Source organism: Rhinatrema bivittatum, chromosome 8 (assembly GCF_901001135.1).
Source record: "Rhinatrema bivittatum chromosome 8, aRhiBiv1.1, whole genome shotgun sequence".
NCBI classification, from domain to species: domain Eukaryota; kingdom Metazoa; phylum Chordata; class Amphibia; order Gymnophiona; family Rhinatrematidae; genus Rhinatrema; species Rhinatrema bivittatum.
The window spans coordinates 256,262,961-256,288,851 of NC_042622.1; the positions used below are offsets into that span (position 1 = coordinate 256,262,961).

Genomic DNA, 25,891 nt, shown 5'->3' on the forward strand with positions numbered 1-25,891 from the left:
GGATCTTAGGGACAAACCCTTAAGTGGCTTGAATCTTTTTTGTCGAATAAGTCCTTTCAGGTTAAAATTAATAACTCATTTTCAGATAAATTGCCAATTCAGACCGGAGTACCACAGGGCTCTACTTTATCGGCCACTCTTTTTAATATTTATGTTCTGCCTATATGTCATGTATTAGCAGGACTGGGTTTAAAATTTTATATGTATGCTGATGATATTCAGTTTTTAGTTCCTATAGAAGAATCGATTGAACAGACATATGAAATTATTAAAGTTTATTTATCCACCTTAAAACAAGTTTTACAACAACTGAAACTGATATTAAACATGGATAAAAAAGAAATTATTTTAATAGAAAATGTAGTTATAAAGAAATTCCAGTTTTAAACCTTGAAAACAACATCTGTATATCTCCATTATACTTTGCTCGTGATTTGGGAGTAATTATTGACACCGAACTGAATATGAAGAAACATATTGCTTTGAAATTGAGGGATGGATACTGCAAATTACTAACATTGAGAAGATTAAAAACACTTTTGGATCAACAAAACTTTAGAACGGTATTGCAATCTCTTATATTTACGAACATAGACTACTGTAATGCCCTGTTCCTAGGTTTGCCTTTATCAACCATTAGACCACTTATAGAAACATAGAAATGACGGCAGAAGAAGACCAAACGGCCCATCCAGTCTGTCCAGCAAGCTACGCAGTTTATCCATTTTTTTTTTTAATCTTCCCCCCCCCCCTTTTTTCTCCCTCCCACCCGTCACTATTGGCTTCCAGCACCCTCCGGCCCCAATTCCCTTCCACCCCTCCACCAATGCAGAGAGCAGCGCCGTATCCGCATCCCAATGAACATCCAGCTCAATCAGGGGTAGCAACCGCCGCAACAAGTGGCCACACCCCTGCCCCATACTCTTACCCACCTCTGTTTTGTTTGTTTGTTTGTTTTTTGTTTTTTTTTTTGTTTTGTTTTTTTGGAGATGGCAGCCCTCCATCCTTCCGCTCCGTGAAGGTGGAACACAAACCACTGGCCACTGGCATCCCGCTCCATGAATGCCTCTGTGGCTACTGCCGCTCCGAGCAGTGTTTTGCTGCCTGAAGGTGGAACACCAACTACTGGCCACTGGCATCCCGCTCCGTGAATGCCTCTGTGGCTACTGCCGCTCCGTGCAGTGTTTTGCTGCCTGAAGGTGGAACACCAACTACTGGCCACTGGCACTTCAGGTGTTGCAGAATGCGGCGGCTAGAGTGCTGACGGGAAAAAGGAAGTGTGATCATATTACGCCAGTGTTGATTTCTCTCCACTGGTTACCCATCAGCTACAGAATAAAATATAAAGCCGCCTGCCTCATACATAATCTATTATATGGAGAACAAACTGAATGGTTGAATCTATCTTTAAAACTGCATGTACCGCAAAACAATTTAAGATCGGCAAACAAGGCTTTGCTATCTATACCAACGATTCGTTCGGCAAGATTAAGCCAGGTGAGAGAGTGCGCATTGTCCATTACAGGATCCAAACTGTGGAACGAGTTACCAACAGATCTGAGACTAACGATTGATAAAAAAAAAAAATTTAAGGCTGATCTAAAAACTTGGCTTTTTAAATGCGCAGATTTGGAAAATAATCAAACTCCACATAGCTAGTTACAGGTATTAAACGCTCTAAAACTTCAATTTTAAAGGCAGAACTAACTTATGTTTTATGAGTGTGATATTTTTTGTATGTTGTTTTTATTATTTTATTTTAATTTGTTCTAACTTTACCCTTGAATACTACACTGAGGAATAGCAATCTATAATTTCATTTCTACTTGTACAGCTAAAATACTTTTATGTGCTTTTAATTAATTTTAGCTGTTACCTTTTATTGAACTGTTTTATTGTATTATTTCTAATTTGTATATTGTAAACCGCTGTGAAGGCTAACGCCAATACGGCGGTATAAAAAATCTAATAAACTATAAACTATCTCTCGACCTCACCAAAGCTTATCTTCATATCGGCATTTGATCCGATCATCAGAAGTTTCTCAGGTTTTGCATTCTAGGGCAACGTTATCAATTCAGGGCTCTCCCGTTCGGATTAGCCACAGCTCCCAGAACATTTACCAAAATAATGGTTGTGGTGGCAGCTCAACTCAGAAAGGAGGGCCTGTTGGTACATCCGTACCTGGACGACTGGTTGATTCAAGCGAAGTCAGAAACTCTTTGTTATACAATCAACGGGGTAATCAGCCTTTTGCAGTCTCTAGGTTGGGTGATCAACGAAGACAAGAGTCACCTATTACCTTCCCAATCTCTGGAGTTTTTGGGTGCACGGTTCGACACTTGTCAAGGGATAGTATTCCTTCCGGAGCATCGCCTTCTCAAGATTCAATCACAAATTCGAAATTTACAGTCTATTCCTATTCCTTGTGTGCGGGATTACTTGATAGTTTTAGGTTCAATGACCTAAAATGACTTCATTTCCAGATTCTGCATTTAACTAATCACTTATTTCTCTTGGAATGCTTTAGGACATTTATTACTATGCATTGTAATTATTTTTCTCTCTGTTCAGTTAAATTTTAAAGTTTAACTATGTTTGCCATGTTTACCATTTGTTCTTAGTTCTATGTATCGCCGTTCAGGCAGTTTCTTGTTCCTTGTAAACCGGTTTGATTTGTATTTAATGCAGGAAGATCGGTATATAAAAACCAAAAATAAATAAATAAATAAATACTCTGGAGTTGGTTCCCTGGGCCTTTGCGCACATGAGACCACTTCAGTCTGCATTGCTTTTACACTGGAATCCGGTTTCGGAACTATACCACCTTCCCCTTCCTCTTACAGAGACGGCTCCTTCCAGCCTAGATTGGTGGTTACAGACAGCGAATCTGCAACGAGGTGTACCACTAGAGATTCCGGAATGGACTGTGGTCACTACAGATGCCAGTCTTTCAGGCTGGAGAGCAGTATGTCAGAATACATCTGTTCAGGGTCAGTGGTCCGAAGTGGAAGCACAGTGGTCTATCAATCTTTTAGAGACCAGAGCGGTTCGTTTAGCCTTAATCACTCTTCAACCTCTCCTTTGTGGGAAGTCGGTTCGGGTTCTTTCCGACAATGCGACCACGGTAGTGTACATCAACCGTCAGGGAGGAACCCGAAGCTTCCTGGTAGCTCAGGAAGCACAACAGCTGGGCGGAGCAACATCTGCTCAGCATCGCAACCTCACACATTGCCGGGGTGGACAACATTCAAGCCGACTTTCTCAGTCGGCATCATCTCGACTCAGGCGAGTGGGAACTGTGCGAGGAAGCCTATCAAAAGATATGCAACAGATGGTCCCCTCCAGCAATGGATCTCATGGCCATATTTCAGAATGCCAAAGCCCCTCGGTTCTTCAGCCGCAGGAGGGAAAGAGGAGCGGAAGGAGTAGATGCTCTGGTACTTCCTTGGCCAAGGGATGTTCTTCTCTACGTATTCCCTCCCTGGCCTCTAATTGGCAAGTTTCTGCGTCGGATAGTAGTTCAACAAGTCGACGTTGTCTTCGTGGCTCCGGAGTGGCCACGCCGTTCGTGGTTCGTGGACCTGGTCAGACTAGCACTGGACGGTCCCCTTCGATTTCGAGATCTTCCTTGCCTTCTGTCTCAGGGTCCGGTTTGTTTGGAAGAGGTCAAACGCTTCTCTCTAGCGGCATTGCTTTTGAGAGGTGTCTGTTAAAGAATAAAGGTTATTCAGATGCTGTAGTGACTACTTTATTGCCTTATAGAAAACCTTCTACATCTTTGGCTTATGCAAGGGTGTGGAAGGTTTTTGAATCTTGGTGTAATGAGCATCAAGTAGATCCAGTTCACTCTTCGGTATCCAATATTTTATCTTTTTTGCAAGATGATTCAGCCAAGGGTTTGTCCTGTAGTTCCTTACGGGTACAAGTAGCAGCGCTTGGATGCTTTCGTGGTAAGGTTCAGGGATTATACTTGGTTGCGCATCCGGATGTAGCACGTTTTCTCAAAGGTGCGCAACATTCATGTCCTCCATTTCGGAATCCTTGTCCTGCTTGGAGTTTGAGTTTGGTTCTTAGGGCTCTGTGTTCGACTCCCTTTGAACCCCTTAATCATGCGACTTTGAAGGATCTCACATTGAAGGTGGTGTTTCTTGTGGCCATTTCTTCAGCTCGTAGAATTTCAGAGTTGCAGGCCTTGTCTTGCAGAGAGCCTTTTCTTAGAATTTCTGATACAGGAATTTCATTACGGACTGTACCATCTTTTTTACCTAAGGTAGTATCTTCTTTCCATTTAAATCAGTCCATAGAGCTTCCGGCTTTTCCGTGTTTAGATCGTTTGGATCCTTCCTCTAGGGATCTTAAAAAATTGGATGTACGAGCTCTGTTGCGTTATCTTGAAGTTACAAACAATTTTCGATTATCTGATCATTTGTTTGTTTTGTGGAGTGGCCCTCGCAAAGGTCATAAGGTTTCGAAGGCTACGATTGCTCATTTGGTTAAAAGAGACAATTCATTCAGCTTATTTTCTAGCTCGTCGTGACCTTCCTGAAGGGTTGGGAGCTCATTCTACTAGGTCACAGGCTACCTCTTGGGCAGAATGTCAGTTAGTTTTCTCCTCAGGAGATTTGTAAAGCAGCGACTTGGAAGTCGTTGCATACTTTTGCTCGTCATTACCGCTTGGATGTTCATGCTCCAAGTTCGGCAGCCTTCGGAGAGAATGTTCTCCGAGCAGGACTCTCTGGGTCCCACCCTAATTGAATCAGCTCTGGTACATCCCAGGGTCTGGACTGATCCAGGTACGTACAGGGAAAGGAAAATTTGGTTCTTACCTGCTAATTTTCGTTCCTGTAGTACCATGGATCAGTCCAGATGCCCACCCTTTATGTCTGTGTATTATATTTGTCTTTTCGGAGAGTCCGCTCGTTCACTGTTTGGGTGATTAAACCGCCTTTCATGCTGTCTATTTTTCTTAATATTTTCTTGTTTATTCCCAAGATTTTTTTTTGGGATTCTGCTTCCATTTAGGACTTGTGAGTTGGAAATTCGTTCTCCTATTTAGATAGCTAGTTAATATGTTAGTAGTTAAATTTCTGCTTTGATACTGCTCAATACTGATTGACTGCAGGTGGTGCTCCAGGGTATATGTCAGAGTCATTAGAATGTTTTCTCTGCCTCCCTCTGCTGATTGGTGACATAACCCAGGGTCTGGACTGATCCATGGTACTACAGGAATGAAAATTAGCAGGTAAGAACCAATTTTCCTTTGTTTCTCGGCGCAGCTCTGATTTCCCCATGCTGTGGTGGCTCTCCAATCCCTCCCCCCTCCCTGCCCTCGGCAGGCAATTTTTTTCTTTCTTACTTTGGGACTGTGATCGCTTTCCCGGCTGCTGTGATGCCACTTGGGTCAGTGTGCAGGGCCTGCGGGGATGTGCGCACGAGGTTGTCGCTTGATGGTGTGTATTCTCGCTCCCTCCCCGGAGGAGAGGGTTCGTTAAGCGCAGCTAAGGGGGAGAGCTCAAGAAAGCTGCGCTTTCGCTGCAGCTCCCGGATGGGAATGGACATGGGAACAGACGCCATTTTGTTTTCATTCAGGACTGCTGCGGGGGGGAGGGGTATTTCCCGCCTTCGTTATCACCGCAAGATGACTGGGCGGCCCATGTGGGCTCTGAGCCAGGGGTCGGAGAGCCTGAGGAGGTCTCTGATTCTTCCTCCTCCTCTTCCTTTGCCTAGGACTTCATGCGTTTCATGCAGAAGGTCTTCAAAGCTGGCAAGTCAGCCAAGCAGCATTGTGGCAAGCCTGCTAAAAGGGCAGGGGCTCCTGCCAAGAGCGGGGTCCTGAAGCCGCAACGGATGAGGTCTCCTGTGCTTGCGCCAATGGCGGATACCTCCTCGGAGGGTTCGAGACTGGATGATCTGCACGGCAAGGTGCCGGTAGGCAGCAGTCGTGGAAGCAGTCCTTTCATGGCCACCAACTTGGACGAGATTGCTCTTCCCAGGGGCAGGGCGATGTTAAGTCACTATGAGGCAAGGCCGGCTCACTCCTCGGTGCCTGCAATAGGGGGCAGGTTGGCTCTGTTCTACGAGGATTGGGTCAAGATCACGTCTGACCACTGGGTCTTAAGCGTCATAGAAAAAGGCTACGCTTTAGAATTTGCTCAACCTCTCAGATTGTTTTCTGGTTTCCCCATGTTCTTATGAGCAGAAGAGACTGGCGATTCAGAACACTGTCCTCCGCCTCCGAGAGATGGGATCCATCGTGCCGGTGCATCCGGCACAGCGAAGACGGGGTCGTTACTCCATCTATTTGGTGGTACCAAAAAAGGAAGTTACCTTTTGTCCCATTCTGGATTCGAAGAAGGTGAACAGGTCTCTGAGAATTCCCTGCTTCCATATGGAGACTGCGGTCCATCATTGCGTCAGTCCACAGTGGGGAGTATCTTGCCTCTTTGGACCTGGCGGAAGCATATCTGCACATAGGGATACGGCGGGATCATCAGATTTCTGAGGTTCATGGTTCTGGGGAAGCATTACCAGTTTTGCGCTCTGCCTTTCGGACTGGCGACAGCTCGCAGGACCTTTACCATGGTCGTGGTGGTGGCAGCTCTCCACAAGGAGGGGGTACTGGTCCACCCCTACTTGGATGACTGGCTGATTCAAGCGAAGTCTGAGTCCTTGTGTCAAGCAGCAGTGGATCGAGTTCACCAGCACTTGGCGGCATTGGGATGGATTGTCAATCTGGCCAAGAATCACTTGGTTCCGTCCCAGAGGTTGGAGTTCCTGGGGGCACGGTTTGAAACGAGCATGGGAAAGGTTTTTCTCACTGAGGAAAAGATTGTCAAGTTGCAAGCTCAGGTTCAGTCGCTGTTAGGCAAATCGTTGCCCCGAGTATAGGACTACTTGCAGGTGCTCAGATCTATGGCATCCACCTTGGACTTGGTACCATGGGCATTTAGTTTAGTTTAGTGTAGTTTATTGTATTTCTATACCGTCACATCAGACGTGCCTTCACAACGGTTTACAAGGTTTAAAACATATAATAAATACAATACATTTATAAAATAGTAATAACTAACTCTGTTAAAAAGTATGAAATAAGTTAGTTATTTAAAGCAGTAAAAGTAAAGTAGGTCAATTAAAATATAAAATTAAAACAAATAATCAAAATCACAAAAACAGCAGACAAACTATAAAAGACTGAGCCCAATTACCGTATTTCCACGCATATAACCCGCGGGTAATGTGCGTTTTTACCTACCCCGCATGCCCCCCGCGGGGTATAAACGTGGGCGGGTTATCCAGAAAAAATTTTACAACCAATAAAGTTTCCCGACTCTGAATAGGCTGCAGCTGAGAGGAGTCCGTCCTATCCCTGCGCCCGGCCGCTTCCTGATTGGTCGCGTGTTAAATCTAGGCCGCAGGCGGGTGGGCGCTTGTTCCAGGCGGCGGCGGGGGCGGGTGGACGCGCGTTAGTTCGAGACGGCCGGCGGGTGGTCGCGTGTTAAATCTAGGCCGGGTCGCACAGGCGCGCATTCATTCACTGCCGGTGGGGGCAGCCCCCACCGGCAGTGAATGAATGCGCGCCGAAAGCAGCTTGTTCCAGGCGGCGGTGGCGGGTGGACGCGCGTTAGTTCGAGGCGGGTGGTCGCGTGTTAAATCTAGGCCGGGTCGCTCAAGGCAATCTAGGCCGGGTCGCTCAAGGCAGTCACATGCCGTGACGTCACGGCATGTGACTGCCTTGAGCATCGAATCGCAGGGGTCGCATTCATTCACTGCCGGTGGGGGCTGGGGCAGCCCCCACCGGCAGTGAATGAATTCATTCATCCAGGCGGAGGAGCCGGCTGCTTTCAGCTGCCGCTGCCGGCTGCTTTCGGCGCTCAAGGCAGTAGCGGCGAAAGCAGCCGGCTCCTCCGCCTGGATGAATGAATGCGACCCCTGCGATTCGATGCTCAAGGCAGTCACATGCCGTGACGTCACGGCATGTGACTGCCTTGAGCGACCCGGCCTAGATTGCCTTGAGCGACCCGGCCTAGATTTAACACGCGACCACCCGCCTCGAACTAACGCGCGTCCACCCGCCACCGCCGCCTGGAACAAGCTGCTTTCGGCGCGCATTCATTCACTGCCGGTGGGGGCTGCCCCCACCGGCAGTGAATGAATGCGCGCCTGTGCGACCCGGCCTAGATTTAACACGCGACCACCCGCCGGCCGTCTCGAACTAACGCGCGTCCACCCGCCCCCGCCTGGAACAAGCGCCCACCCGCCCGCGGCCTAGATTTAACACGCGACCACCCGGCTCCCGCCGCCCGCCTGGACCCACGCGGCCCTCCGACAGGTATTTAAAAATTTATTTTTTTTTTGAATTGCGGGTTATATGAGGAGGCGGGGTATATTAAAACTTTTTTTCATAAATCTTGAAAACCTGCGGGTTATGTGTGTGGGCGGGTTATATACGTGGGCGGGTTATTGTCGTGGAAATACGGTAATTCAACAGTGCTGGTATAGCTGGTGTTTCTTATTCGTATCTTACTACAGTCTTCATTATTTGGTGTTCGATGTTAAAAGCTCATATTCGGTAAAAGCACATTTAAATAGCCAAGTCTTGAGGTCAGTTTTAAATTGTTTTTTTTTCAGTACATAACCTCAAAGACATTGGTAAGGAGTTCCACAGTTTTGCTCCAGCGACAGACAATACGCATTCCCTCACCTGGGTAAGCCTTGCCGATTTAATATTGGGAATTGATAACAAGCCCTTATTAGCCGATCTCAGGTCTCTCTGAGGTATATGCAGGCGTAGAGATGTATTCAGCCATTCCGTTCGCTCCCCGTGTACAACATTTTGAATTAAACAGGCCATTTTATATTGTACACGATATTGGATTGGAAGCCAATGAAACTTGATCAGAGTGGGGGTAATATGGTCACATTTCCGTTTATCAGACAGAACGCGTGCTGCTGCGTTCTGCAAGACCTGTAGTGGTCTAATATTTGAAACAGGTAAGCCAAGTAATAGAGTTACAATAGTCAAGGTTCGCAAAAATCAAGGTCTGTAAAACAGATCTAAAATCTTTAAAATCTAAGAACGGCTTTAACTTTCTTAAAGTTAATAGTTTGAAATAACCGTCTTTCAATTTGGTAGCAATATGCTTTTTAAAAGAGAATTCTGTGTCTATAATAATTCCTAAGTCACGGGTGTAAAAAACAGGACTTATTTTAGTATTAGCATTTAACATCAAATCTGGAATATTATTAACATGACACTTGCATTCAAGAAGCACAATTTCGGTTTTGTCCATATTCAGAACTAAACGCAAGTGTTGAAGTAACTGTTTTAAAGATAAAATATACATTTTAACGATTTCTAACGTGGCCTCTAATGAATTTTCAATAGGTAATAAAAACTGAATATCGTCAGCATACAAATAAAATGATAAACCAAGTCCATTTAAAAAATGACATATAGGTAATACATAAATATTAAAAAGTGTGGCTGATAATGTAGAACCCTGCGGAACACCAGTCTGAAAAACGAATTTTTCAGAAGTAGCATTATTAATTTTTACACAAAAAGACCTATTATTAAGAAAAGATGCAAACCAGTGAAATACTGTACCTCCTATGCCAATTTCAGTAAGCCGTTTCAATAAAACCCCATGATCCACAGTATCAAAGGCAGAAGACAAATCCAAAAGGACCAAAAAATAACTTTTACCATTGTCAAAACCCCTTAAAACTGTGTCCATGAGAGCATTTAAAAGAGTTTCTGTATTAAAATTCTTTCTAAAACCGTACTGGTTAGGAAATAGAATGTTGTTGGCTTCCAAATAATCATCAAGTTGTTTTTGGCTTACTTTTTCCATTATTTTCGCTAAAAATAACAAATTAGAGATGGGTCTGTAGTTTTTCAATTGAGTGTTATCCAGAGTGGGTTTTTTCAAGATAGATTTGATTATTGCGTTCTTTAAAATTTCTGGGACGATTCCCTCTGATAGTGATGCATTGACAATATCAGCAATAAATGGTGCTATGGTGTTAGCGATTGTCTTGAGATGGCAAACTTGAATCGGATCAATCGGATGTTTAGCCAGATTAAGTTTTTTTATAAGCGATTCAATCTCTAGTGATGAGGCGGTATCAAATGGTTTTAAAGGTAACCTAACTTCTTGGTCTGGGCAACTGTTCTGACTAGAAATAAGTAAGTCTATTTTTTCTTTAAAAAAGATGGCGGCTTCATTGCATCTGTCTTCTGACAGTCCTACCACATTTGATGGGAATTTAGTTAAGTTATTAACAATCCTAAAAAGCTCTCGGGGATTATGCAGTGATTTTTCTAGTTTTGTTCTGAAGAACTCCTTTTTTGCACTCTATACTTTTTTTATATTGATGTAAGGCCATTCTGTATGTGGCTAAGGTTTCAGTGGTTTTATCTCTTCTCCATGTCAATTCAAGTTTTTTTAAGATATGTTTTTTTATTTTTAAATCTTTATTAAACCAAGGGTTTGAAGATTGTTTGGGTTTGATTTCTCTATTTATTAAGGGGCATAATTTCTTTGCAATTTACAAGCCAAGCTGAGGTTAGATTAGTGACATTATTGGCAAAAAGATTATCTTTGAGCTTTTGAAATTCAAGGTTCAAATCATCGCAACTGGGTTTAGATTGGTAGGTAATATGGATAGGATTGTTCTGTATAGGACGAATAGGATAGTCAAAACTAGCTTCGGAATGTATTAAAAATGGTCGGACCAAGGGACTTGCGAAATGTTTGAACTAATGCTGGAACATAGTTTAGAGTTAACAAATATTAAATCTAATGCATGGCCGGCCTTATGCGTTGGGGCCCGTGATACAAGATTGTACCCGAGTGCTTCTAGGGAATCACAAAGAATAGAGGCAGTTGAATCAGAGATGATATCATCAGCATGTACATTAAAATCACCTAAAATTAACGAAGGCTTATCCGTATTCATTACTAACGTTAGGCATTCAATGAGAGGAGATACATTATGATCTACATTTACTCATATGAGGCCTCTACAATCGGCCTTACTATCCCGTTGGGATCCGATGTCCGAGCTTTTTCATCTGCCTCTCCCCCTCCTGGTCTTGTCAAGATCCAGTCTGCAGTGGTGGCTTCAGCCGGACACATTGCGAAGGAGAGTGGACCTGGATATCACATCTTGGACAGTTGTTACCACAGATGCCAGCCTCTCTGGTTGGGGAGTGGTCTGTCAGAAGAGATCCGTGCAGGGCCGGTGACCTTCGGAGGAGGCCTCATGGTCGATCAACCAGGTGGAAACCAGGGCAGTGTGGCTGGCTCTCCAAGCCCCTCCTACCCCTAGTCAGGGGAAGATCAGTGAGGGTGTTGTCGGACAATGCAACCACAGTGGCATACATCAATCGGCAAGGTGGAACAAAGAGCCGTGCAGAGGCCCAGGAGTTGGTCGCCTGGGCCGAGCTCAATCTGGAGAGATTGGCAGCATCATTGCAGGCGTCAATAAGTCGAAAGCAGATTTTCTGAGCCATCCTGGGGGAGTGGGAGTTGTCGGACAAAGCATGTCGACTCATTTTGTCTCAGGTGATCCATTCCTCGTGTGGATCTGATGGCGATGCTGCGCAATGCCAAGGCTCTTCGGTTCTTCAGCAGGCGGAGGGAGATGGGCGCGGAAGGAGTGGACGCCCTGGTCCTGCCCTGGCCAGTGCATGTTCTCCTGTATTTATTTATTTTTATTTATTTAAAAACTTTTCTATACAGTCGCTAAGTTTTATATACCATCGCAACGGTTTACAAATAGGCACATAACCTACATTTAATTACCTTAGTCTATCGTACATTCTAACAGGTGCCAATAAAGTTCGGTTACAATTTCATAAATAAAATCATTGTTTGAGTATTGTTGGTCAAGTCCAGGTATATTATTGAGTTACTATCTCTTTGAGATATTACCCCAAACCAAATAAGCCTGATACTTCACTTTCAATGCATATTCAGCATAGCTCTCTGCTTCAACGGTAGGGGAGAAGAAAAACTGATACTTTACGCATATCCAGCATATCTCTCTGCTTCAATAGCAGGGGAGAAGAAAAACTGATACTTCACGCATATCCAGCATAGCTCTCTGCTTCAACGGCAGGGGAGAAGAAAAACTGATACTTCACGCATATCCAGCATAGCTCTCTGCTTCAACGGCAGGGGAGAAGAAAAACTGATACTTCATGCATATCAAGCATAGCTCTCTGCTTCAACGGCAGGGGAGAAGAAAAACTGATACTTCAAGTATATCCAGCATAGCTCTCTGCTTCAACGGCAGGGGAGAAGAAAAACTGATACTTCACGCATATCCAGCATAGCTCCCTGCTTCAACGGCAGGGGAGAAGAAAAACTGATACTTCACGCATATCCAGCATAGCTCTCTGCTTCAACGGCAGGGGAGAAGAAAAAAGGATTCACACTCACAAAGCGGGGAGTAGCTGGCTTGTTACGGCGGTTACTACCCCAAACCAAATAAGCCTGATACTTCACTTTCAATGCATATCCAGCATAGCTCTCTGCTTCAACGGCAGGGGAGAAGAAAAACTGATACTTCACGCATATACAGCATAGCTCCCTGCTTCAACGGCAGGGGAGAAGAAAAACAACCAATAAGGGCTGAATAACATAGTCTGGGTAAAACAAATAAGCATGGGTGTAGCTTGCTTATTGCGGCGGTTACTTCCCCTACTACCCCTAACTAATCAAGCTTGATATTTCACTTGGATGCAGCTCCATCACTGCTCTCTACATTAATGGTGGGGTTGGAAGGGAAATAGAACCAAAGAGCTAAGAGAAACAGATAAGTATGAGAAAAAAATATGTGAAGCTTGCTGGACAGACTGGATGGGCCGTTTGGTCTTCTTCTGCCGTCATTTCTATGTTTCTTAAATGTAGGATTGAGTAAATTCATTCTCATCTGCATTACCCTGTACTTTCATTCTCTACCCTCCAGACTCTTTAGTGAAGGCTTTTTTAAAGAGCCATGTTTTTAAATTTTTCTTAAAAGTTTTGAGATTACTCTGTAATCTGAGTACAGGAGGCATCGTGTTCCATAGTATGGGCCCAGCCAATGATAAAGCCCTTTCTCTCACTTGGGTTAATTTTGCTGACTTTACTGAAGGGATTGTTAGTAGTGCTTTGTTTGCTGAGCGGAGGTTTCTTTGTGGAACGTGTACTCGTAAGGCTGTGTTTAGCCAGTCTGCTTCTTTATCATATATTAGTTTGTGTATGGTACATAAGGCCTTGTAATTTATCCTGTATTCGATGGGCAACCTGTATGTCTTCCTGCCAAGGCCATTAATAGGCAAGGTCGTGCGCCGCATCGAAATCCACCCAGGCGAGGATCCGGAGTGGCCGAGACGTCCGTGGTTCACGGATCTGATCAACCTGGCGGTGGAAGGGCCCCTGAGGTTGGGACACCTGCCGAATCTTCTGCATCAAGGCCCTGTTTGTTTTGATCAGGCAGATCGCTTTTGTCTAGCGGCTTGGCTTTTGAGAGGGAGTGTTTGAGGAATAAGGGTTATTCTGATGCGGGTGATCGCTATCCTGCTCCAGTCTAAAAAAACCTCCATTTCTTTGGCGTACATCAGAGTATGGGGGTTTTTCGAGTCGTGGATCCTCTTGGGGCTCTGTGGGGGATGTATTGTCTTTTTTACAGGATGGCCTCATTAAGGGGTCATCTTTTAATTCCCTGAGGGTTCAGGTGGTGGCCCTAGGTTGTTTTCGTGGCAAAGTACGGGGAGTTGCTTTGTCGGCCCATCCGGCTGTAGTCAGTTTTCACCGGGGGAGCGAAACATCTGAGATCTCCGGTTTGGAATCCCTGCCTTCCTGGAGTTTGAATGTCGTCCTGAAAGCTGTGTGTTCCTCCCCGTTTGAGCCTTTGAAGCAGGCAACGTTGAAAGATCTTACTTCAAAGGTGATCTTTCTGGTGGTGATATTGTCTGCCAGGCGGGTGTCGGAGCTTCAGGCCTTGTCTTGCAGGGAGCCCTTTTTGTGGATTTTGGACTCGGGAGTGTCCTTGAGAACGGTCCCCTCTTTCTTGCCTAAGGTGGTATCGTCCTTTCATGTAAATCAGTCTGTGGAATTGCCTTCCTTTCCGGACTCTGTCCCTTCCACTCTCAGTCCAAAGAGTTGCGGAAGTTGGATGCGAGGAGGGCTCTCTTGCATTACTTAGAAGTGACGAATAGTTTCCGATTGTCTGATCATCTTTTTGTTCCATGGAGTGGCCCCAGAAGGGGGCAGAAAGCTTCCAGGACTACTATTGCGCGGTGGTTGAAGGAGGCCATTAACTCGGCATACATTACTCAGGGTTGTCTGGTGCCAGTGGTCTTTGGGAGCATTCTACCTATCACAAGCGGCCTCCTGGGCCGAATGTCAGCAAGTATCGCCGCGAGAAATATGTAGGGCAGCTACTTGGAAGTCTTTGCACGCCTTTGCCAGGCATTACCATTTGGATGTCCGGGTTCTAGAATCTGGTGGTTTTGGTGAAAGTGCACTCCGAACGGGACATCCCAGCTGTCCGGTCTGATCCAGGTATGTACAGGGAAAGGAAAATTGGTTCTTACCTGCTAATTTTCGTTCCTGTAGTATCATGGATCAATCCAGATGCCCACCTGGTTTGGGAAGGAGGTATTGGAGAGTCCGCTCGGTTGCCTGTTTTCTCAGCAGAGCCTGCTTAATCACTTCTGTTCCTATGAAGAATGACTCAGGTTCTCGATAATCCTGCACAGGGGTTGCTGCAGGCACTGTTCGTTTTTCTTGCAAGATAGTTCAATTGGTTCTTCAAGGTTTTGTTTGTATCTGGCTTGGGTAAAGTTCCATACTGGCAGACTGCAGGTGGCACCTCTGGTTAAGTTGCAGAGTCAGTAAAAATTTCTTTGTCTCCATGTGCTGGATGGGAGGCAAAACCCATCTGTCTGGACTGATCCGTGGTACTACAGGAACGGAAATTAGCAGGTAAGAACCAATTTTTCTTTTTACTGAGCTGGAATGGAGACTTGAAAGACAAATTATAAAGATCAAAACTTTGATCCTGTGAGCAAGTGCATCCTGTGACATATTTAACACCCTTCTTCCCCCATCTTCTGTATCCCTCAGGAAGAGAAGAGTGGTGAGACTGCCAAGGACACCCTGGATGATCTCTTCCCCAATGATGATGAGCATAGTCAAGGTGAGGAGCCTGTGCATCTGCACTTCTCCCCTTAACTCCAACATGCAGCAGGACTAAATAGTCTCATTCCCAGAAGGTGTCTGAGAGAGAAAGTGAAAGAAGAAAACAGCAGGAGCTTTCTTAGCGTCCTGTCACATGAATCCAGAACAAGTGGGTTATGCACCTCTACCAGCAGATGGAGACGGAGCAAACTGATGTCACAGTATATACACCCCTGCAGTGACAGCCTGCCAGTATTCTCCGTCTCCACCAGATGGTGGACGTGCATCTCCCCACTGAGAATTGCTTATTCCCTGTACGTACCAGGATCAGTCCAGGACACCTGGGTTGTGACTCCGCACCAGTAGATGGAGACAGACTAAAACTTGTGGGCGGAGCCATATATGCCCCTGTGCCAGTCACAGCCCCTCAATCTTACTCTGTCTCCAGTAGATGGTGCAGGTCCGGTCACAGCCCTGTCTGGCCTGATTCTGTGTGGTTAGTCAGGTTCGCTTTTTGGGTTAATTTTTTTATTAGGCCTACTTGGTTTTTTTCTCCAAATTGGGTTTTGTTCAATTTTAGTCCCAGTTGCCCTGCTTCCCTGGGGAGTTGAGAGGTCCTGAGGGGACTACCCTCCCCAGGTTGAGGCCGCTGCTAGGGTCGAGGACCCGGCTGGTCTAGTGGCAGCGTCGGGGGTGACACCGGGGAGCCCGGTTCACTCACCCCTGCAGGAAATAGGGCTTTTCAGTACCAGGGACAGCGTTTGTTTTTTTGTAAAAAAAAAAAAAAAAAAAAGTGTTTTACTGTTTTTTTTCTGTCGGCTCTCCGTTGCCTGGCGTTGCGCTCCGTTCCGCTTGGGGGGGGGGGGGTGCCGTCGGCAGGGGGGAGGTCGCCGAATTGTGCCCGTGGTAATTTTTTTTTCAGTTTTGAGTTTTCTTCAGTTTCTTAGGTTTCTTTTCGGCGCGTCTTTGTTTCCCCGCCGTTGTCGGCATACCGCGTGGCTCGCAGTGCAGGGCCTGCGGCTCGGCGCGCGCACGTCTCTCCCGGGACGGCCTTTGCTCGGCCTGCGTCCCAGGAGACGAGGGATCGTCTGCGGCGCCTCGGGGGGCCCGTTCCCGGGTCGCGCGATCGCCGTCGCAAGGGGGGGCCCCTCCTGACAGTCCTCCAGACCCGTTCCCGATTAGCGCGGGAGTGGCGGCCATTTTGTCCACCGGCCGGGTGATTTCGCGGGAAACGGTGGGGGCTTCGGCCTTGCCTCCTGCGCTTTCCCCGCAGCGGGGCACGGCGGGGGAGGTCCCCTCGGAGGGGCCTCAGTCCCGAGGGAATTCTGGGAGCGACTCAACGGATTTGGTGAGTTTTCTGAGGATTTTGCGCTTTTGCTGCGCAAAGTCCTCAGATGCAAGCGAGGCAAGCGCAGACGAGGGAATGTCTTGCGCGCAAGGGTTCACCAGTCCCCGCCACAGAAGAAGACGGCCAGGAGGGTGGCGAAGATCACCCAGGGTGCGTCCCGGGGGACGCGGCTTCCCCGAGGGGTGCCGCAGGAATCGGATTCCGAGGATTCGTCCGGGGCGGATACGGAGGCCTCCGAGGAGCCCCTGCCAGGGGCCGGGAAGGCAGCAGCAGATGGCTCTGCACAGCCCAGTGCAGGAAAAGGAGCACAGGCCGTCGAAGGTGATGACCCCAAGGTGGCGCGGCTGTTCCGCAGGGAGGAACTGTCACCACTCATCCCGGCCATTCTCCAGGAGCTGGAGATTGAGGCTCCTCCGGTGGTGGTCCGCCAAGAGGCCAACATGGATCCTGTCCTGCTCGGTCTTACAGGGCCGGCGGTCACGTTCCCTTTTCATTTTTCGTCCAAGGATATCCTCTTCCGGGAATGGGATACTCCGGAGTTAGGTTTGAAGGTCAGCAAGGCCATGGACAAACTTTACCCTTTACCGGAGGATGCGCTGGAGCTCCTCAGGCTCCCCAAGGTGGATTCGGCGGTGTCCACGGTCACGAAGAGGTCTACCATCCCGGTCACGGGAGCGACGGCCCTCCGGGATATTCAAGACCGGAAGTTGGAGGTACAACTCAAAAAGATTTTTGAGGTTTCCGCCCTAGGGGTGCGAGCCGCCATTTGCACGAACTTTGCTATGCGAGCTAGTCTGCGCTGGGCTCAGGTCCTTCAGGCGAATGCGGGTCTCTCTTCGGAGGAGGCTTCCCAAGCAGACAGGTTGGAGGCGGCTATAGCATATGGGGCTGATGCACTCCATGATCTTTTGCACACCTCAGCTAGAGCCATGGTGGCAGCGGTGTCGGCACGCCGTCTCCTTTGGCTGCGCAACGGGGCAGCGGATGGCTCTTCCAAGGCTCACCTCGGAGCATTGCCCTTTAAGGGGAAATTGCTGTTTGGCAAGGAGTTGGACGACTTGATGGTTTCCCTGGGTGAGAACCGAGCGTTTAAGCTGCCAGAGGATAGGGCCCGGTCGCGGTCTTCCTTCTCCGGCAGAGCCCGGTTCCAGGGGCCCAGGAAGTCAAGGCCGCAAAGATCCACCGGGCCCTCGTATAGGCCGTCCTCCTCGCGAAACACTCAGTGGCAGCAGTCCTTTCGGGGCAAACGCTTTGGCCAGCAAGGAGGGGCCCCGTCGGGTGCGGGGTCCAAGCCTTCACAATGAAGTTCGGCCGGCCCATCCCTCGTCGCGTCCTCGGCTCGTTGTTCCCAACGTGGGGGCGCGTCTATCCTTATTCCTCGAGGAATGGGCCATCATGACGTCAGATCAGTGGGTCCTCGACGTGATAAGACACGGCTACGAGTTAGATTTTGCTCGCATCCCAGCGGACAAGTTCCTGGTCTCACCTTGCAAGGATCCCAAGAAGAAGGCGGCGGTGCTAGACACCATCCGAAGACTGGAAAGCTTGGGAGCCATTTCTCCGGTTCCCGCCGGTCAGTACGGCAAGGGACGTTACTCCATTTACTTCATAGTCCCCAAGAAAGATGGCACTTTCCGTCCAATACTGGATCTGAAGGGAGTCAACAGATGCCTTCGAGTCCCTCACTTCAAGATGGAGACCATTCGGTCGGTGATCGCGTCAGTGCGGCCAGGAGAATTCCTAGCGTCCCTAGATCTCACAGAAGCATACCTTCATGTGGGCATCCATCCAGCGTTCCAGCGGTTCCTGTGGTTTTGCATTCTGGGAAGGCACTTCCAGTTCCGGGCTCTCCCGTTCGGCCTGGCGTCAGCGCCTCGGACGTTCACGAAAGTGATGGTGGTGGTGGCGGCGCAATTGCGTCGCGAAGGCTTTCTGGTTCACCCTTACCTCGACGATTGGCTGATTCGGGCGAAGTCAGAGAGGCTGTGTCGGCAGGCGGTGGCCAGGGTGCTACAGCTCTTGCAGTCCCTGGGCTGGGTGGTCAACTACAACAAGAGTCATCTGGAACCCACTCAGTCCTTGGAGTATCTTGGAGCCGTTTTCGACACGAAACGGGGCAGGGTGGTTCTTTCTCAGGATCGGATATGCAAGCTGCAGTCTCAGGTGCGGCGTCTTCTCTCTCTACACCGTCCGCGAGTCTGCGATTACCTGACGGTTCTGGGGTCTATGGCCTCCACGCTGGCGTTAGTCCCTTGGGCGTTCGCTCACCTGCGGCCGCTGCAGTCTTCATTGCTTTCCCGCTGGAAGCCAGTTTCCGAGGAGTTCTATCTACCACTGCCTCTCGAGAGTCAGGCGCGATCCAGCCTGAGCTGGTGGCTGGATTCCAAACATCTCTCCTGTGGTGTGTCTCTCTTCTGGTGCCCAGCTGGACGGTGGTGACCACGGATGCCAGTCTTTCCGGCTGGGGTGCAGTTTGCCAAGGGAAGTCGGTTCAGGGTCTGTGGTCAGAGTCGCAGACTCGGTGGTCCATCAACCGCCTGGAGACCAGAGCGGTCCGTCTGGCATTGCAAGTTTTTCTGCCCCTCGTACGGGGAAAGGCGGTCCGGGTATTGTCGGACAACGCTACCACCATGGCTTACATCAATCGCCAGGGCGGAACGAGAAGCCCTCAAGTGGCGGAGGAAGCGCGGTCTTTGATGGTCTGGGCAGAGCGGCATCTCAGCGATCTCGCTGCTTCTCACATAGCAGGAGTCGACAATGTCCAGGCGGATTCCTCAGCCGGCACCACCTGGATCCCGGAGAGTGGGAGCTGGCGGACGAGGCATTTCTTTTCATTTGCAGGAATTGGGGAACGCCCCACATGGATCTGATGGCCACGAGGCACAACGCAAAGGCTCCGAGATTTTACAGTCGACGCCGAGAAAGGGGAGCAGAGGGAGTCGACGTGTTGGCGCTTCCCTGGCCGGCGGAGGTGCTTCTGTATGTGTTCCCACCGTGGCCCATGATCGGCAAGATCCTAAGGCGCATAGAATTGCACCCGTCCAACGTGATCATGATAGCGCCGGAGTGGCCGTGCCGTCCGTGGTTTGCGGACCTGGTCCAGTTGTCGGTGGCAGCACCCCTTCGTCTATAGGGGTTTCCAGGGCTCCTTCATCAGGGCCCCGTCTGTTTGGAGGATGCGGATCACTTCTGTCTCGCGGCATGGCTTTTGAGAGGTATCGATTGAAGCAAAAAGGCTACTCGGACGCGGTAGTTGCCACGTTGCTGAGATCCAGGAAGCAGTCTACGTCTCTGGCTTATGTTCGAGTCTGGGTAGTTTTTGAGGAATGGTGCGTGGAGCGGGGTCTGAATCCCACTTCCGCTGCTATTTCCGATATTTTGGCTTTCCTCCAGGCTGGGCTGGCCAAAGGCTTAGCGTGCAGTTCCCTACGGGTCCAAGTGGCGGTGCTTGGTTGTTTGCGTGGTAAGGTCCGGGGAGTCTCCCTGGCTCTCCACCCGGATATCTCCCGTTTTCTTCAGGGAGCGAAACACCTCCGTCCTCCTTTGCGGCTCCCTTGTCTGTCTTGGAACCTCAACTGGGTGCTCTCGGCCTTATGCTCAGCTCCGTTTGAGCCCCTGAAGCGTTCTAAGATCAAAGATCTCACGTTGAAGACTGTGTTCCTGGTAGCGATTGCGTCGGCTCGCCGGGTGTCCGAGTTGCAGGCCCTGTCCTGTAGGGAGCCCTTCTTGCACATTTCCGATTCAGGGGTTTCCTTGCGGACGGTTCCCTCCTTCCTGCCTAAGGTCGTGTCGGCTTTTCATTTGAATCAATCGATTGAGCTTCCCGCTTTCGCGGTTGGGGAGTCTTCAGACCCGAAATCGAGAGACTTGAGAGAGCTCGATGTGCGGAGGTCCCTTCTTCGCTATCTAGAGGTCACTAATTCTTTTCGGTTGACGGATCATCTGTTTGTGTTGACGTCGGGTCCGAAGAAAGGTTCTGCGGCGTCCCGCACTACGATCGCCCGTTGGCTTAAGGAGGCCATTGGTTCCGCGTACATTCTGCGGGGTAAATCACCGCCGGTGGGTCTTCGGGCTCATTCGACGCGATCTCATGCTGCGTCTTGGGCGGAATCTTCTCAGGTGTTGCCTCAAGAGATTTGCAGGGCGGCTACCTGGAAATCGTTGCATACCTTCATTAAACATTACCGGTTGGATGTTCAGGCTACTGATGCTGGGGGATTTGGAGAGAGGGTACTCCGAGCGGGACTCTCTGCTTCCCACCCTCGGTAAGTTAGCTCTGGTACATCCCAGGTGTCCTGGACTGATCCTGGTACGTACAGGGAAAGGAAAATTAGTTTCTTACCTGATAATTTTCGTTCCTGTAGTACCAAGGATCAGTCCAGGATCCCGCCCGGGTTTGCTGTTCGGAAGTAACGGAGAGTCCGCTCCTTGTTTTGTTTATCTAATCTGATTACTTGTTTCGCTCCTCCGGTTGGGGAGTTCTGTTCCAGTTGGGGGTTTTTGGATTGGGCCCTGTTGAGGATAGGTTATCTAGATAGTTTCCTGTCCCTTTCTACTTTGACATTACGTAAGACTGAGGGGCTGTGTGAGGCACGTGGCTATATATGGCTAAGTCCAACAGATCTTGCTCTGTCTCCATCTACTGGTGCGGAGTCACAACCCAGGTGTGCTGGACTGATCCTTGGTACTACAGGAATGAAAATTATCAGGTAAGAAACTAATTTTCCTTTATCACAAAAGAGTTTAATGTGGTCCTGTAGCCTCACCGGCTGCAGCCCATATAAATGCCTGGTTGTCTTAGCCTGCCCAAGCCTAAACGCTTAGGTTCGCCTAAACCAGCCAGAATTAAACAGCATTTAAAACAACAATTCCTTTCCAACCTTTCTCAACCCTCCTTGTACAAACAAAGTGTTTGCCCATCCCCCAACCTCCTGGTTATTCCACCTCCATAGAGGAACAGCTGGAGCTTTCCTCTCCCCAGCTTACCTCCATCTCCTCCTCCCCTGACTCTGAGTAGCTGGGCTTTTGTGGCCAGTTCCACCACGCTGGCATGCCCTCTTCCTCTGCTTCCATGGACTCTGCTGAGTCATAGGCATCAGTCCCTATTTCCTCCACCTGTTCCTGCTCACTCTCCAGCCAGGGATCAGGTGCCGGTTCAGGGAACCTGGGAACTGTAGTTCGTGCCACCCTCCTGCTCGCCCTCTGGTGTCTAGGTTTGGCATTAGCTGTGACTGTTTTCCTATGTCCTAGCCCTTTCTGCCCCGGGCCAGGTTGTACTGCATCACAATAGGATATACCCTTCCATTTCCTCTGATTGCTGGCGGGAATGCGGAGGATTAGGTTCTTATCTCCATATATGGTGAACATGCCCGAAGATCATTCCCTTTTGGAATGCCTTGGCTAGCTGGCTGGGTCAATTACTGAACCTGCACATTACATGGGAGCTGCGGCTGCCTTATTAAATGCAGCAGTCGACGGGCTAGATCAGTTTCAGCAAAAATTGTGCATTTTTCTGTTGATAGCGACTTGTATGTCCCTTGCCCAACATTGGAAGACTACCAAACTTCCAGCTTTATCTGAGGTCCTAGCCAAAGTGCAGGTGTATCGACGGCTGGACCATTTAACGGCAGTCAAGTATAATCGCCTAACTAAGTACCATAAAGTATGGCAACCTTCACTTGACTGGGTACCCTCAGGGGTCCCGATTTCATAGACCTTCCCTTTGTCACTGTCTAACTTGGTGATATGTTTCACCTGAGACTCATTAATTCATGCTATGTTCCCATTCCAGTCTACAGAGAACCCTCAATGTAACCATAAGATCTGAAGATGCACGAGGATACCCCAAACGCTTCATTATGTCGAGTCGAATGTATACACACTTGTTGCTCTTTTACGGAATGCTTCCTGACTGATTGATTTATGAATATGATATTCCTTCTTAAGTTCCTTAAAGCATAGCTTTAAACACCTGATTCAACAGAATGACACCTTGTGGATAGGTATTATGAATAGCATGGATGTCAGTTCCTGAGGGGGGGAGGGGGGAAGGGAGGGGGAATGACTAACGGGCTCATTTACGTGTTGGAATTACAATATGCTATTGTGTAAACTGAGATGTCATTGTTGTCTTTAAGCTGTTTTTCTTCACGATATTGCTATGACTGTTACTAATGTATAACTGTTAACTCATTGTGAAATGTGTTAATATTTGAATTTGACATTGTAATTTATTTTTGAAAATTTCAATAAAAATTTTAATTAAAAAAAAAAAAAATAAATCTTCCATGTCATGAAGATCCTAAATGTTAGAAATTTATTTTGTTCGGGTACTAATAATTAATTTTTACCACATTATATTTATTTATTTATTTATTTTTAGTTTTTATATACCGATGTTCCTGTATAATATACATATCACACCAGTGTACAAGGAAGTAAAACTGTCGCCTCGTGGGCGGCTTACATTGTAACAATTAACAGAGAAACTTTAAGGAGCATAAAGGAGCTTAGAGGAGTTTACAGCGAACAATCATGACTAATTAAGTTTCAGTAACGAACTTTTCAGGAACTTATGTACAGAGGCGATGGGGGTCAAAGACTACACTGATATTGTAATTCTTCCTGTTATTAGTTCTCCGGGAATGCTTGTTCTTAGTTCTCCGGGAATGCTTGTGTGAAAAACCAAGTCTTTAGTTTCTTTTTGAGTGTACTATGGCAAGGTTCAAGGCGAAGGTCTGGAGGGAGTGAATTCCAGAGTGTGGGGCCCGCTGTGGATAGTGCGCGTTTCCTCAGGGAGGTTTTTGCCGGCTGGGTGATTAGCATGTTCTTATACGCACTTCTAGTTGGTTTCTTGGAGGTGTGTAGCTGGAGTTGAAAAGTTAAGTTGAGCGGAGAGATGTTATGTAGGGCTTTGTGTATCATCATAATGGTTTTAAAGTGAATCCTGTATTTAATCGGTAGCCAATGAAGGTGCTTGAGGATGGGGGTGATATGATCCCTTTTTTTGGTGTTTGTGAGAATTCTGGCCGTGACGTTCAGGACCATCTGAAGTGGTTTGGTGGTGCAGGCGGGCAGGCCCAGAAGGAGAGAATTGCAGTAGTCCAGTTTCGGGAGTATGATGGATTGTAGAACCAGGCGGAAGTCTCTGTGGTGTAGTAGTGGTTTTAGTTTCTTTAGTTCTTGCAATTTAAATAAGCATTCTTTCGTGGTGTTATTTACGAACTTGTTGAGGCTGAGTCTGTTGTCTAGAAGTACACCCAGGTCTCTTACTTGTGGCGAAGTGGAGGTGACATATATGTATCTAAAAACTTTTAAAATAAATAAAATAAATATTTATTGAAGGTGGTCACTGAGTTTCACTTGAATCAGTCCATCTCCCTGCCATCTCTGGATAGAGAGAGAGGTAGAGGAGTATCATCTTTTGTGACCCTTGGATGTCAAGAGACGTATTGTCAGGTATCTAGAGGTTACTGAGCCTTTGCGGAAGTCAAATCGCCTGTTTGTCCTTCACGGAGTACTAAGCAGGGAGAGCTGGCCTTGTGGGTTACTATAGCTTGCTGGATTAAGGAAGTAGTCACGGCTGCATACTTTGATGCTGGGAAGCTGTTACCTAATCAGGTCAGGGCTCATTCCATTAGGGCTCAGGCAGTGTCATGGACAGAAGTGAAATTGTGGTCTCCCGTCTACATTTGCCGAGCTGCAACGTGGTCCTCCTTGCCCACCTTTTCCAGGTATTATTGTCTGGATGTTCAGACCCGGGAGGACGTGGCGTTTGCGCGTGCGGTTTTGACTGGACCGTGGGCAGCCTCCCGCCCTATTCGGGAGTAGCTTGGGTACATCCCACTTATTCTGGACTCATTGACTGGACAATAAGAAATGAGAAGTTACTACTTACCTGATAATTTCCTTTTCTTTAGGACATTCAGATGAATCCAGCTTCCCTCCCTCAGCTGCCGAATGATTGTGTATTGATCCTATTGTGTGCTTACATGTTACAGGGATTACTGGTAAGTGTTACTCCAGTCCCTAGCTAGTATTATTACATTCTTGTTTGAGCTCAGTGTTGCCTGTTGGCAGAGTATTGAAATGGTTATCTGTTATTAATCAAGTTTTTTGCTAGTCTGTCCACAGTTGTTTTTGAATAAAATACTGGCAGGCTGATGTCACTGGAGGGGTATATGTACTGTGACATCAGCTTGCTCTGTCTTCATCTGCTGGTAGAGGTGCATAACCCACTTGTTCCGGATTCATCTGACTATCCTTAAAAAAAAAAGGAAATTATACAAGTAATAATTTCTCATTCATACCACACATGTAGAAATGAGCAGAGATGATGGAGTGACAAGCCACCCTTAATAATCAGGCTGTACTGTCGCATGTCAACCACCTCCGCAAACTTCCCACATATGCCTTGTCTTTTTCAGCCCAGCAATCCACTCCAGGAGAGGCAGCAGCCCAGCACGGAGGCTATGAGATCCCGGCCCGCCTGCGCACGCTCCATAACCTGGTGATCCAGTATGCCTCCCAGGGTCGCTATGAGGTGGCGGTACCTCTCTGCAAGCAGGCACTGGAAGACTTGGAGAAGACCTCTGGCCATGACCACCCAGATGTGGCCACTATGCTGAATATCCTGGCCCTGGTGTACAGGTGGGTCTGGAGATGGATGAGGGGAGCCCAAGGTAGCCTCTGCTGTCTGTAAAGTGTAGAGAGTCAGTGGAATTAATGGAACACACAGGAGGATAGTTTGGAGCAGGCAAAGTGAAGTGGAACCCTCTGGGATTAATAGTTTTAAATGGTAAAATAAATTCCACTGCTTCTGTGCTCACAGGGACCAGAACAAGTACAAGGAGGCAGCACATCTGTTGAATGATGCGCTGGCGATTCGGGAGAAGACCCTGGGGAAAGACCATCCAGCTGTAAGTCTCTGCAGTGGAGGATCATTTCCTCCCTTGCCCACTCTACAAACACACAATTCTGCCAATGCACCTCTCTTCTGTCCTGCAGCACCCCATTCCTCTTCTGGAGTGATATTCTCCTGCCTCTATAGGAGTCTTTTCATGTAATGTTTCTAGTCTGTTATTCCAATTGAATTATTTGTTTGTTGCAGGTAGCAGCGACCCTGAACAACCTGGCAGTACTGTATGGGAAGAGAGGAAAATACAAGGAGGCGGAGCCACTGTGCAAACGAGCTCTGGAGATTCGGGAGAAGGTACTTGCCCCCGGTGCCCTCCACTGGTGCCAGTGAGGCACTGTGATGTCATGCAAGAAGGAGTGTATCAGTATAAGGAGAGAATTTTTGCAGGGAAGAGATCTATGTGCTTATAGTCTTCAGCCTTTGTGGGTGGACTGTATTTATTTGGAT

The 25,891-nt window shown here is 47.8% G+C and overlaps 1 protein-coding gene across 2 annotated transcripts in view; it reads left to right on the plus strand.

Moving 5' to 3' along the window:
- KLC2 (kinesin light chain 2) overlaps nucleotides 1–25,891 on the plus strand; it is a 176,585-nt gene that overhangs the window by 32,147 nt on the left and 118,547 nt on the right. For both annotated transcript variants that reach the window (XM_029614646.1, XM_029614645.1), the window contains exons 4-7: nucleotides 15,126–15,198; nucleotides 24,954–25,176; nucleotides 25,358–25,445; nucleotides 25,637–25,738. In XM_029614646.1, coding sequence (XP_029470506.1) covers nucleotides 15,126–15,198; nucleotides 24,954–25,176; nucleotides 25,358–25,445; nucleotides 25,637–25,738 — 486 coding nt within the window. The remainder of the gene's footprint in view (nucleotides 1–15,125; nucleotides 15,199–24,953; nucleotides 25,177–25,357; nucleotides 25,446–25,636; nucleotides 25,739–25,891) is intronic.